General features: G+C 42.7%; 1 protein-coding gene across 7 annotated transcripts in view; it reads right to left on the bottom strand.

Moving 5' to 3' along the window:
- The window catches only part of FHOD3 (formin homology 2 domain containing 3), a 1,375,152-nt gene that overhangs the window by 1,123,207 nt on the left and 238,456 nt on the right, over window positions 1-13,489 (bottom strand). For all 7 annotated transcript variants that reach the window (XM_086965361.1, XM_086965359.1, XM_086965360.1 and 4 more), the window contains exon 3: window positions 3,991-4,055. In XM_086965361.1, the coding sequence (XP_086821487.1) occupies window positions 3,991-4,055 (65 nt within the window). The remainder of the gene's footprint in view (window positions 1-3,990; window positions 4,056-13,489) is intronic.

The following is a 13,489-nucleotide window of genomic DNA, read 5'->3' as shown; positions in this document are numbered from 1 at the left end:
CAAAGAGCAGGAATCGTTTCAGTGTCATTTTCTGTGGTGGGCAATTTGAAATAGAGGTATGTCTCCATCCCGCTGTATGGGGTTCCTGCTGGTGAGGAGGAGGCGTTGGAAGGGAACAGAGAAAAAGGCCCTTTTCCCTTTCAAATTCTTTTCCAAGTGTACTCAATCGCGCTACCTCAGGGCTACACCAGAGAATACAACGATTGTCGGTATGAAAACAATAAACATTGACTATAAATCTAATGCAAATAGGAACGTATACACTTTGAATCCTAACACTGGTACCTCCCCTAAGGATTACAAAACATTTACAAAATACAAGTAAAAATTTAACATAATGGTAAGCAAGCATAGCTCTATCATAAGTGCACCCTAGCACACACTAATAAGAAATAACGTTTTCTTTTTTTTCTACTGCAAAAAGTACGTGAGCAATTAATGTAAAATTATGTTAAAAAAACGTTGTGAAGTATATGAATGTATAACAAATAGCAAAAAGGTAATAATGCTAACCAGTAAGTCAATACAAAGTGGCATAACTGTGTTAGGATTTCCAACCATCATTTCCAATTTTAGAATCATGAGATGGGCAAAAACATAATTGCAGGTTCAGAAAACAGATGTTTTAGCCTCCCAGAGAATATGAAATCTGTTTGTCACAGTTCATGCACCTCAACCAAATACTTCAACAGCTGGCTTCTGAGAAATATACACCACTCATTTAGGCTTAATTATAGCTCGCTGTAAATCAATGCCTCTTTTTGAGTGAAACATTTATGCTACATTGGGCTTTCCAATGGGGTCTGGGAAACATGGCAATCTGACCTACCACAATACCACCAGGGAACAGTCAACCAGCAATACCCTGACTACCAACAATACCGCCAAGGATCAACCAGCCAGCGACACCATGTTCTACCGGCATAATCCCCAGGATCAGTCAACCAGCAGCACCCTGGTCTACTGACAGCACCTCCAGAGGGCAGTCAATCAGGCACATCATGCCCTACCGACAATGTCCCTAGGTAGGGTCAGTCAACCGGCAGCACCCTGACCTACTGACAATACCTCCAGGGATCATTCACCCAGCGACACAATGCCCTACTGACAATTTCCCCAGGATCAGTCAACCAGCAGAACCCTGGCCTACTGACAATACCTCCAGGGATCATTCACCCAGCGACACAATGCCCTACTGACAATATCCCCAGGATCAGTCAACCAGCAGAACCCTGGCCTACTGACAATACCTCCAGGGATCATTCACCCAGCGACACGATGCCCTACTGACAATATCCCCAGGATCAGTCAACCAGAAGAACCCTGTCCTACTGGCAATACCTCCAGGGATCATTCACCCAGCGACACAATGCCCTACTGACAATATCCCCAGGATCAGTCAACCAGCAGAACCCTGGCCTACTGACAATACCTCCAGGGATCACTCACCCAGCGACACAATGCCCTACTGACAATATCCCCAGGATCAGTCAACCAGAAGAACCCTGACCTACCGACAATACCTTCAGGGATCATTCAACCAGCGAAACAATGCCCTACCAGCAATATCCCCAGGATCAGTCATCCAGCAGCACTGTGACCTACTGATAATACCACCAGAGACCAATCAACCAGGAGGTTTTCATCAATATGAGGATCACTATATTCAAATGCACAACCCCAGTTCTAAGAAAGCATTTTACACTGCCTGTGTATTCTCGTGGACTGTCAGATTCTAAGAGTACTTGTTTTCAGGACATATTGCAGCAAAGAGAATGTAAGAGATGAGTTAGCTGAGTATCCTTTCCACCGTGGAAGCTTTGGGTCCACATTACCTATACCATTTTTCTAGGCTCCCCTGTGCTCATCAGATCTTCTTTCCTTCCCGGTGGACCACAGAAAAAGGAAAGCTCTGAAATGTAGTGACTGACCCTGCATGCAACTTCCTGAAAACATGGACACTTCTGCCATGTTCGACTCTCCTGTGGCTTGAGCTCGAACATGGGGAGGCAGTGATGAGATGTCTGCTTTCCTGTGCTATTTGTATTCCATTTATGATTCATGCTTCAGCAACTAACCAGCAATGCAGTACTAAAATCTCCAGGCAACTGACACCGACAATACTCAACAAGTTTGGCCAATGTAAAGATTTCACAATTTGTTGCAAAATTAAATATATTTTTGTCACTCTGCCAGGGGATCCATAGCACAGATAATAATTTCATCCACTTATACTAAATCCACTACCTATACCTGGCATTACTTCCCATTTCTAACAAGAACTTATCCTAGTAAAGGCCTAGTACATATCTTCAGCTGTTTCACGAAAAACTCTGTGTCCGAATCACAAAGGTAAACTTAACAATTTTGTGTACGTTTACTCTATTTCTGTATATACAAACTAGGATTTAATAGTAACTTCAGACTGCAGAGACTACGTAGTGGGGATGGAGAAACCCACATTTAAAACGATAGGACAGTTCAATCTTTTTATTGGCTGAGTTCTCCGCATCAACTGCCAAGTACATTTACCTTTGTCAATCAGGCCCAATGTCTTTAAGTGTTTCAATCCAGAGAAATGTCTCAGTTTAAAGTACTCGTAGATCGCTGTAGGCCATCTACAACTATCTAATAACCAGATGCAATGTACTTCAGAACTAATGTTGTCTCAGGCCCAACAAGAAATATTTGCTCTCCCAAACTCACCCCGCTGGCATAAGTGGCACAGACACACACTGCACAGGTTGTACTTGCTGAACATGGTCAGCACTCTTCCAAATGACCCACTATGCAACAAGAATACTAGAACATCTTGACTGAGTTCCTCTGCTATATTCCAAAACATTATAAACACTGCAGTCCTGACATGGTCATTCAAAGGCACAAGATAACCTCATCACGGCGTTAAAAATACAAGTTGCCCGTGCTACGGCTTAAGCAGGGTTTCTGTGCTCAAGATTCTGTTATTTGGGATCAGTAAAGTTAATTGTTCACAAAATGTCCTCAATATCGGTAATAATCATGACTGAAGCACATCCAAGCCCTGCACATTATGTTGTTAAAAGGTATTAAACAATTAACGTTGCCAAATTTAAACTGAAACCCAAGAAAGTCTGAGTCAAGCTTGCCGCAGTCGAAACCTGCGGCTCTTGGATCATACAGGATCCATCGTTGGTGCTCTGAGCAGCAGACTCATCCTACACAACCCAGGGACAAGACCCTCAGCCCATATCCACAAAACACTCATTTACCAATGCTAGGTTTCAAAGGTTGATCAATGCACCGAACTTAGCATTTCTATTTTTCCTCCCAATTTTGCCTAAATTATTTTCAATCTGCTTGAGTCAGAGTCCTCAAAAATGTCTCTACAAACACAAAGAGGTTAACGTGGACAACTGAGTAGTAATGAAAACAGAAATGGGCCCAGCAGATTTGACTCCTCCTTCTCCAGCAGCTCAAGACTTTCACCTATCAACAGGCTATCTTTTGCGTTATGTCAGAGTGACTTGAGACATCTTCATTTGTAAAGTACAAAGGAACCATTACTGCACTTAACAAGTGGTTGCACTTTAGCTTCATAACTGCAGAGCCCCACATCTGAAATATATTATGGAAGACAACAACAAAAAAACACAAATACCCGTAATGTATTTATTCCCTCTATGCAAGGGATATAACAATTTACTGAGGGGTTGCAAATGTTCTCATCGTGTATGACAAGTGCAAAGGTAACTGAATTATCTATGACAACTGATCATGAAATATATATAAGGCAGACGGCTTCGCCAACTCCATCACAGGCACATGTGACATAAGGACACGCATTAAGGCTCTTTAAACGCGACAATTTCTCTTCTGAAATTGATGGTTTTCAACTTCTCAACAGACGATTCCCTCAAACTCACAGCACAGTCAGCAGTCTGATTATTATCTCAACATTTCATTGTGCATTCTTCATGAACACGGGTCAGATCTAAGAAGTGGACTCACCAATGCAGGCGTGCACTCTCACGGAAAGCTGGGTCCGGAGGATGATGCTGTGTTTCTTGCCCCTCCTGAAAAAGGATAAAATAGGTATCAATATGTTTGCAGGTACAAGTTTTTAATGTCGCCCGACTGAACCACTGCATACAGAGGGGTTCAAAAGGAATGTGGACAGGGGACGTGCATGGCAAAATACGCCGGGATCCCCGCAAGTACATTTGTTTATGTCATTTAGCTTATAGAGCTCACAGCTGCCCCAGCACATTTGTGCAGTTATTTTCCTGATTATACTAGTGTAAGCAAAACAACCACAAACCAAAACCACAATAAACCACAGGATCATTTCAGAGCCCACAGCACACTGGAGCTCAAACAGGGTCCTACTAGTTAAAGTACCTTTTTCCGACAGTTACAACATGGAAAGCATGAATGTACAAAGTGCACATTCAGGGCTATTAATTGAGACTGCAAGATTGATCATAAATGCGTGGAGATCCACAATCGTTGGTATCCGCCTATGGTTTGTGTACATTTGTGCATTCCTTACTAGTCAAAGAATTCCAGATGAGAATCAATGTAATTCACAGATGGTCTCTTCAGAGCAAATATCATGGAAGTGTGCATTTTGTACCAATACATTTTTTTTACTTAGTACTTACATTTGCAATTGTTCCACCAGCCACCCCCCCTTGGGGTTCATATGTTTACAGTGGCAACTGGTAGATGTACTGTGGTCATAACTTTGTTCACAGATTCTACTGTGAATCAAACACTGTTATTTGCACTCATGGATGAGACTTTTGTGATACCTAACTGAAACTTAGGTAGGGACAGACAAGGTTTTGTGAATATCACACATACAAGACTTGGAAGGCCATGTGGTCTGACCATTCTCCAGTTTGCCACAAACAGAACACACTAGAATGATCTACTTGGGCTCTAAAATTGACTGTGCATTTACTGTGCAGTTCCTCAACTCCGGCTCCTCTGCAATGGCGGAGGAGCATTGCCCCACTCTGTGGCTTGGAACCCGTAAAAGAAAAGTAAAACAATGTTCTAACATCGTTTATTTTCCATTTGCCAGCTCTGAGTCTTAAGTGCGCATATGTCTTTGGTTGGCCGTCTCAGGCCGGCCAAACTCATGCGCCCTTAGGTTTCTCCAGCAGGGCAGCTTTGAGCATCCTGGCTTGAGAAACAGTACAGACTCCCTGGTCTGAGGAAAGCATCTTTTCAGTCTACTCAGGCCAATCCCTGTTCTGCTCTCATAGCCTGAGAGCAGCACAGAGATCTGCTGCTCGACAACATGGCTAAAAGACATTCACACTGACAAGGCCAAGAGCTCAGGCTTTGCCGCGATCTACTGGCTTTGCCAATGCTTATTCAGTGTTGATGGGGTCTTGCTGGAAGATATAGGGAGAAACAGTTGAGCTTTGAAGTGAAGTAAAGATGTGGCGTAACAGCCAGAGCTTCCGAAAGGAGAAGAGGGGTACCAGGTTCGAATCTCCGGGGTCTGAAGAACAGTATGTGATTCTGGGCAAATCACTTACCCTTCCCCTGCCTACGACAATGAATGTGTCATTGTGTAATGTAACTGGTGAGCACTTAACCCCTTTGACGCTGATGACGAGCTCAGCTCGTCATGAAGTACACCTCTCATACGCCCATGACGAGCTGAGCTCGTCATGAACCGCGAGATTTTCGAATCTTCAGCGCACAGCGGGGAAAATGCGCCGCACCGATGGTGTTAAAGTGTTCCAATACCATTGGCTGCTGTTTGCACTACGGCAAGATGGAGGCTGGAACAAGTGCTCCAATACCATCGGATCGGGCAAAACAAAAAAAATAAACAAGTGCTGTTTGTATTTTAACAACTTTTTAAGAAATGCATTAGTTTATTTACACGCACATGCATTTTAGTGGTAGGCATGTAGATGTACTAGAGAGATGGCCTGAAAGCACAAGTACTCCTAGGGAGCAGTGGAAGGAGACGCGCTTGGTCCATGATGCAAGGGCCAAACATAAAGAGAGGACATGACGCCCACATGCCATGTTGCATGGCATCAAAGGAAATGAGAGCGACACTGAAGCTTACCAGCGGTAGGAGAAGAGCAGCCTCTAAGCCCATAGAGGGAACACAACACGTCTCTTCTTCAAGATAGTGCTTGCGATGTCTAGCCGAGATGTAAAAATGGTCGCATGGGAAATGATTTCCAACCTTCTGAACATGGATCTATGCATTATCCCGTTTCTAAACTTGCTATATTTTTCCCTTGTGGTAAGTATTCCCGTTGATATGTGGAAATCCTTTAAAACATTGTACCTTCTGAGTGTAAACTCCACAAGTCCTTGCAATCTGACGTCAATACTACTAGCAAAAAGCAGCGGGGTGCTCGATGGCTCTCCCTCACTGGTTCAAGGCAACAACGAGAAGGAAACTAACAACTGTATGCTACCTCTCCTCTTCTCCACCTTAACTCCTTTCCTTTCCTTCACACCCCTCGCCGCTTACGGAGACAGTGGATAGGGGGGCAGCCTGGCAAATACATGAAGACAATGTACTTCCAACAGCACAGCCAGTCTGGGAGGCCACCTTGCAACGACAAAGCGGGGATGTCTATATGTTATATGTTGTATGTTGTATAAAAACAATAAAAACTATTTTGAAATTTAAAAAAAAAAAGATTGGCCTCTGGCCATCCAAACCGAAGCGAGCTCTGTGGTCCTCACACCGCACTTTCGTATTCATGTGGAATTTCAAAGTACTGCACAACCAAGTCACACAGTTTCTAAACTTCCAGTTACTTGGCAACATAATAGGCTAAGAAGTTGCGTTATCCTAGGCACGGGAGAAGATTTGTGGCGACATGACATCCACCTGCTTCCACCCATGCTCTTGTCTGTTCCTTTGAAATTCGGGCCGCCCACACATACTTAACTGCCCAATCTGAAAAACCCAGAAAGCATTCGCCAACATCAAACTATCTCTGGCTTGAAGGAAAGAGGAACCAAAATCCAGTCTATTTCTTTGTAACAAAGTAATTCTCAGAAGTAATGCCACAATAGATAAGAATTTTCGTGTGGTTTTTGGTGTTACTTTATTTGTTTAAAAATAAGTGACAGGGACCTTATCTTTTTACGAGTCTATCGCCGGTACTGCCAAGTGTCAAGGTCGCCTAATACCAAACCTGCCTAGTTTTCACTCAACCTCATGCCTCTCACCCCCCCCCCCCCCCCCCCCAACACACACACACACACACTTCCTGCATCTTTATTTTACTCTTGCGGGTTATTTTATCCCTGCTTTCTTCCTTTCCCACTATTGTCCTATATTTCTCTTGTCCTTTCTTCATCACTTCTCTGCCTTTCTCTCTCTTGCTGTATCTTAAAGTCTGAGGATGAAAAGTCCTGGTCCCGAAAAAAGAGTGCTGGTGCCCGCCACCTGCACCAATCGGCAAAAATGTAGCACTGTTTTAGGTGTACTGCTACCCAAAAGTGTGCAGCTGTTTGAGCGTTTATGATGTTATTTACAAATGAAAGATGCACACATTGCATGAACTTAGACATTCGGCTATTCATTGACTTAGCCACAGGAGTAATGTGCAGACAAAGCCACAAAGGCAACACAGCACAGTACTTTTGCGACATAAAGAGAAAAGCAAGAAAAAGTACAGTAATACAGTTCATAAACAAGGGCAAGAAATGTGCACACTTTTAAACACACTTTGTTACACCTACATTGGCAGAGCGAGGAAAGTTAAAAGGGGAGGATTGCCCCGCACGCCGTTCTCATGCTCTGTAAGACTTCCATAGATGGACAACCCTAGTGGATGTATGACGGTACAACGCGTGGTATTACCACGCGTACCGTTACCACGCAGGTTTTACAACGCAAGTCGTTACAACGACTTGCGTTGGGGGTCGCTGGATAGTGGAATACTTTAATTTACTATTCCAACTCCAGTCCCCGTGGATAGTAGGGAAGGTTTTGGATAGTAAATTAAACTATTCCCTATCCTACAGCGCCCTCCAGCGCAGGTCGTTGTTACGACTTTCGTTGTAAAACTTGCGTGGTAACGGTACCGCTTTGCAAAAGTTCTGTTGTAAAGGATGTTCCCCACCCTAGTGAAGCTGTGCTCCGGTTCCAGCTGGGTTGCAACGCTGAACGTGCCAGGATGAGACTCTACTTTGTGGGTTAGGCTTTTTCTTGAGGTCCCCCATCACACTGATTCTCAGGTACTCAAACAGGAAGAGTGACTGGGTCTCTAATAACTGTATATGTGAGTGCAGTGGTTGATCTGGGTATCCACCTCTGCTGGAAGAGGGCACTCCACTGAAGTGGGAGTTGTAGAGGTAGGCGTTTACAAACTACATGTAGGTGGTTAACAGGGAATTTAGTGATGTTATTCCTGGGCGCAATAAGAGATAAATTAGCATCTCAGCTTCTGCTTCTTAAAATAAAATCAGAAAGGGGCCCAAGAGCAGTAGCCAATGAGTTAGAAGTATGGGTGATTCACTAGATCCTAGTAACCAGACCTAGAGCTTTGTGGAATTAAAGCTAAACTGGTTTTATTGCATAGTTTTTTCACCTTCAGCTAGGCTGTCCCTTGCCGGTCAACAATCTCTAAAACTGTGAATTACTCTTAGATGAATCCGGGTGTCATATGTGCAGGTGCTCAGTTACTTCATCGTCAAATAAATGATTTCTCTGCTTTTCCCCCAGATGTATAAGGCATATATTGAGCATACAGCAACATAAAAGTGGTTACATTAGCATTTCAATTTTTAACTAAGACGATTTATACGATTTACAACGATCTTGTGAGATCACGTATTTAAAAGCAAGGTTCCATTCCTTGTAATGACATCTTGTGCATCCTCTTCAATTCAATTCCACAGTGAAACCTGCAAGGCAGTCACACAATCCTTGAGCATAGCTCAGGCATCTTAATTTACTCTCACTCATTAAATGTTGTGTCCCCTTTCTTATTGCAGCCTTAAGTGTTTGAACTAATAACTTTCCTATGGTGATGTAGCCACTTTAATATCTTCAGTTTTTCTTAAATCCCTCTTCAGTCTTCCAAGAATGGAACAAAATAACTATCAACAGTAAAATATTGTGTTAATTTAATTTAGCATTCTTAGATATTTATAAGCTAAGTTATTCTCTTGTCTGCTGTATCCAGTCATCTTATTAATGGACAAATGAGTGGAATATTTACTGTTTTAGTATCAAAATATCTTTCGCTTCAGCCACATCTGCAATATTGCCAGTAGCAAGGTTACCACTGCTACTGCGGCGTGCGACATCTCTTCGCCCAATGCTCCTCACATAGTTGAAGGAGACACTGAGATGTGGGAATCCATTTGTGTAGCACGGATGGTGGGCATATCATGGGGCAATCACGGTGGGCATATCATGGGGCAATCACGGTCTGTGTCAACTTGTCTCGCTGTATTGACATTGTATTGAAACTCCTAACGAGTCTTTTATGCTACACTACAGTGAATATGTGCAAAGGAGCATGATCTGGTGCTCTCTAGGTCAGAGCTGCTTCCGCAAGAACCAGAGACAATGCTGCCCAGAATTCCCGGCATTGACAAACTGCTTCTGTATAAAATCCTACCGCCTACCCTCCCCCACTTGAGCTTACTTTCCACAACAGGCTGCATCTGATGTGAAGTCCCCGGAGTGTTGTTGATGTCACCCTCAGACAAGGTGAGCTAAGCAGCATCTAGATGGGGTACAATATTGGGCAACCGGTTCATCTGACAATGGCTACCACTCATAATAGAATCATAGGTTCATATAAATCAGCTTGGGCATTGCGGGGGTGACGCTTCCTGCACCTCTTGCCATTAACAAGCACACCAAAGTTTTTTGATTATGCAAGGAATATCTCTTACATACATCCTACACCTTTGAGAAGCCCATCAACATCCTGGATTGACTTTGCTGCAGAAGAAAAAGGGCAGTGTATGGCAAAGGTATAGACTGGTGGCACAGAGAAACAGAATGGGCGGTCCAAAGCAAAGAGGAGAGTGAGGGTTCGAGGTTCTCTTCAGGGAGAGTCTGGTAACCAGTGAAGTCACTACATGACAAACACATGAAAACAGTTCCATGGGATACTTTTCTGGGTCACACATGTCAATTTAGTTAGTTAGATAGGTATCCAAAAAGGTTTCTGATGGGTTAGTCTTTCTCCTGAAGTACAGCTCAAGATGTATTGTATTGTAATTGCCATTATATAGTGCTTACTGCCCCTGATGAGGCGTTGCAGTGCTTTTTCAGTGAGTAACACTCTACTCCCGAACTTATAAAGGATTAGTGGTGAATTAGTATAGTGAAATATGAAAGTAATTTGAGCGGTGGATATATTAGTCAGTTATTTGGATTGAGAAAGATAGTAGAGAATAGAAGAGGGAAAAGGTGTTTTTTAGATAACACTTGCTACCCTTGATTAGGAATTGGAGCTTTTTTTTCGGCGAGTAGCACGCTACTCCGGAACGCATAAAAGGATTAGAGGTGAATTAGTATAGTGAAAATATGAAAGTAGTTTGAATAGGTTGAGTGTGGTCTCCCTTCCAAATATGTATACTATAACCAAGAAGTTTAGCATTTCTTCGCTTTCTATGCTCATATTTGCTTTAGTTCCTTCAGTGCCTCTTAAAATGGTAGGGTGGTGGGTTGGCTAAGTAATTCCTAAAGGGCAATGATCATCCTTAAATGGGCCTCACCATACATAAGGACTAATCGCACCATGTTAATACTGCCCTCTGTCCCAACTGCACTGGCTGAGGTGGTGGTTCCCAAAGTGTGAGATCAGTGCCTTACATTACCCTTCTGTCACTAGTGGTATGACCCATCTGCAAACTCCCCACACTCTGGGCATGCTTCTGTGTGTGCCAAACCTGTACTTTGTATGTCAGGGAGTAAGAAATGATAATGACATGTTGTAAATGTGCTGTGCTTGTGTGTGAAAGAGCTTTCAACGCGGCTACCTCTGCAGCTACCTCTGCTGAGTACCCAAGAGGAGTTTTATACTGCAGCTACCCATGCAGAGTACTGATGGGGTGTTTTACACTGCAGCTACCTGTGCTTCTACTGCTCCTTGTACCCGAGGCAAGCCGGCATCACTGCTGCACATGCTTCACCTCTCTGTACGAAATGTGCAGTAATGCTACATATGTTGAACTATTCTGTGAACTTGAGGGAACCTTGCATTGCTGATGTCATCAGCCATGCATTTTAGTGAAGCCCAGCAAAAGTCATTTCCCTATAAAAAAGAGAAAATGATTACACTCTGAGGGTTTGTTTGATTTTGCAGTCAGTTTCATTGTTTGTTGTCAGTAGCAATATGTTTTACAGAGAAAGTCTGTCTTGGCTCTATTGGTTGCCAAGGACTAGGCTGTTCATTCTTTAAACCAGCGAAATGCAAGTGATGGGAGACTTTCTTTCCAGTTTGAAGGAAATAACATCTGAGAGGCCTTATTGCAAGTTTATTCAAGTATTGTGGAGTATATGACTTGTAATATCCCTAAAACATCACCAGTTGGGTGAACACCATTTCAGTTCTGTCCTCGTGGCCCTCCTATACGAGTTTTTGAGTCCTTTGCTACTATTCTCTCCATTTGGTATTGATCGACAAACAGCTTTCTATGATTTAGGTTGTGCTCCACTGAATGCCGTTCAACTAATGAATTAGTGGGGGCGGGGGGTAGGGGGGTGTGGAAGTCAACAGACGAAGGAGGATACTATATAAATAAATAAATGATATTCCATCATCTGTCGACATCCCCACCCGCCCCATCATGCATACGTGCATGGACCGCTGCTGCTAGAATGCCAAGATTTGTTGTGTTCTGTTTACTGAGTGGACCCCAATAAAGCTTCAGTATGCCTCTTTGGAGTATAAGTCATAACATTCAATGACCGATGACTAAAGTTTTGGAAGTCATTCCACAATTTCTTTAGAATGTGTGTGTCTGTGTGTGTGCATGCTAAAATCTATGACAGTCAAATAATTTGAGGAGAGGAAATGATCTGGGAGCTGTCAACTGCGCAACTATCACAGTGGCTACAGTAGCTATGTTCTATCACAGTGGCTGCAGTAGCTATGTTCTATCACAGTGGCTGCAGTAGCTATGTTCTATCACAGTGGCTGCAGTAGCTATGTTCTTGAAATATGCAGTAAAATGTAGAGCGTCCATGAAATGATTGATATTACAAGTCTAATGTAAACATTATTGTAAATAGTTTTCTCTTTTTAAACTATCAAAACTGTGTTTTTATCCTTTTTAATATTGTTGTGTAATGAAAATGTGCTTTTATGGTTTTTTACTGCCAAAAATCGAATAAAGCTATCTTTGAATTGAATTGAATTGATCTGGGAGCTGTTAGAATTATCAGGATTGTGGTTGCATTGTTTCACATACTTCTTACCCATGCAGCTCCCTAGGTACTAGAGAAAGCCACCCGAAGATGCATTTTCTCTTGATTTTGGAAAGATTTCCAATTGTTTTGGGCATATTTACCACTATTTTCTCATGATTTGGTTAGATTTTTTACTACACTGAATTCAGTGATGAAACATAGCAACGTGTATGGCTGTTATGTAATGGTGATTATTTGTTCCCAAAGTGCTGAAATCTTCAATCATAAAAAGCAGCACAGAAAATTTACAGTGGTTTCCGCCAATGTGTTTTGGGGAAGCTCACAATGTCATCATTAAAGTAAAGAGCAAGGAAGGGAGATGTATGACTGAACAAAGAAGGCATGTACCACAAATGCCTTTACAACGTTGCTGGAATCCCAATAGTGTATTTACAGCAAAAGTCTTTACTGCAACTTTTTTTTTACCATGAGTATGCCTTTACCATGAAAATGTGCATGGTTAAAGGCATCCGTGCAAAATCACGGTTGCCAGTAGGTAGTTATAGTTAGGACATAGTTTCCATAGGAAGAGCGTTTTTTGAGTTGCAAATAACTTTGGTGCTGTTTGATGAAACATTACTAAAGTTTCCAAACTGATATAACGCTCACTTCTGCTGCTATCTTGAAAGTTTCGGGGTGCTCCATCAAGTGGAGGCTGACAACCGGGGGATGATTGAAAGCACATTTTGCCCATGTTATTTCCCATAGGATCTTTAGACATGGCTACCGCCTGAACTGCTTTACAGATTTTCACCGAATTTAGCAGGAAGGTAGATGTTGGTCCAAGAAAGTGCCTTGTTTTGATTTGGTCTACATCTGTTCAGTAGATTTGGAGTTATTTAAAGAAATTTCCAGTTTTATATATAGGGACGCAGTGCATCTGTGACCCCTCCCGATCTTGAGCTGTGATCTGATTGGCTGGCAACACTTCAAACAAGGAAGTGCTGGCAGCCAACTGGTGACTCGGTTAAACTGAGTCACAGAAAAAATATAAAAAATAAATAAAAGGGAGCAAGGTAGAAATTACCTGACCCCCTAAGCCTCTTGGGGTGGGGGAAAGGGGTCCCACAGGGA

This window comes from Lissotriton vulgaris, chromosome 4_1 (assembly GCF_964263255.1).
Source record: "Lissotriton vulgaris chromosome 4_1, aLisVul1.2, whole genome shotgun sequence".
Lineage (NCBI taxonomy): Eukaryota > Metazoa > Chordata > Amphibia > Caudata > Salamandridae > Lissotriton > Lissotriton vulgaris.
This window is presented reverse-complemented; position numbering and strand designations above follow the sequence as displayed.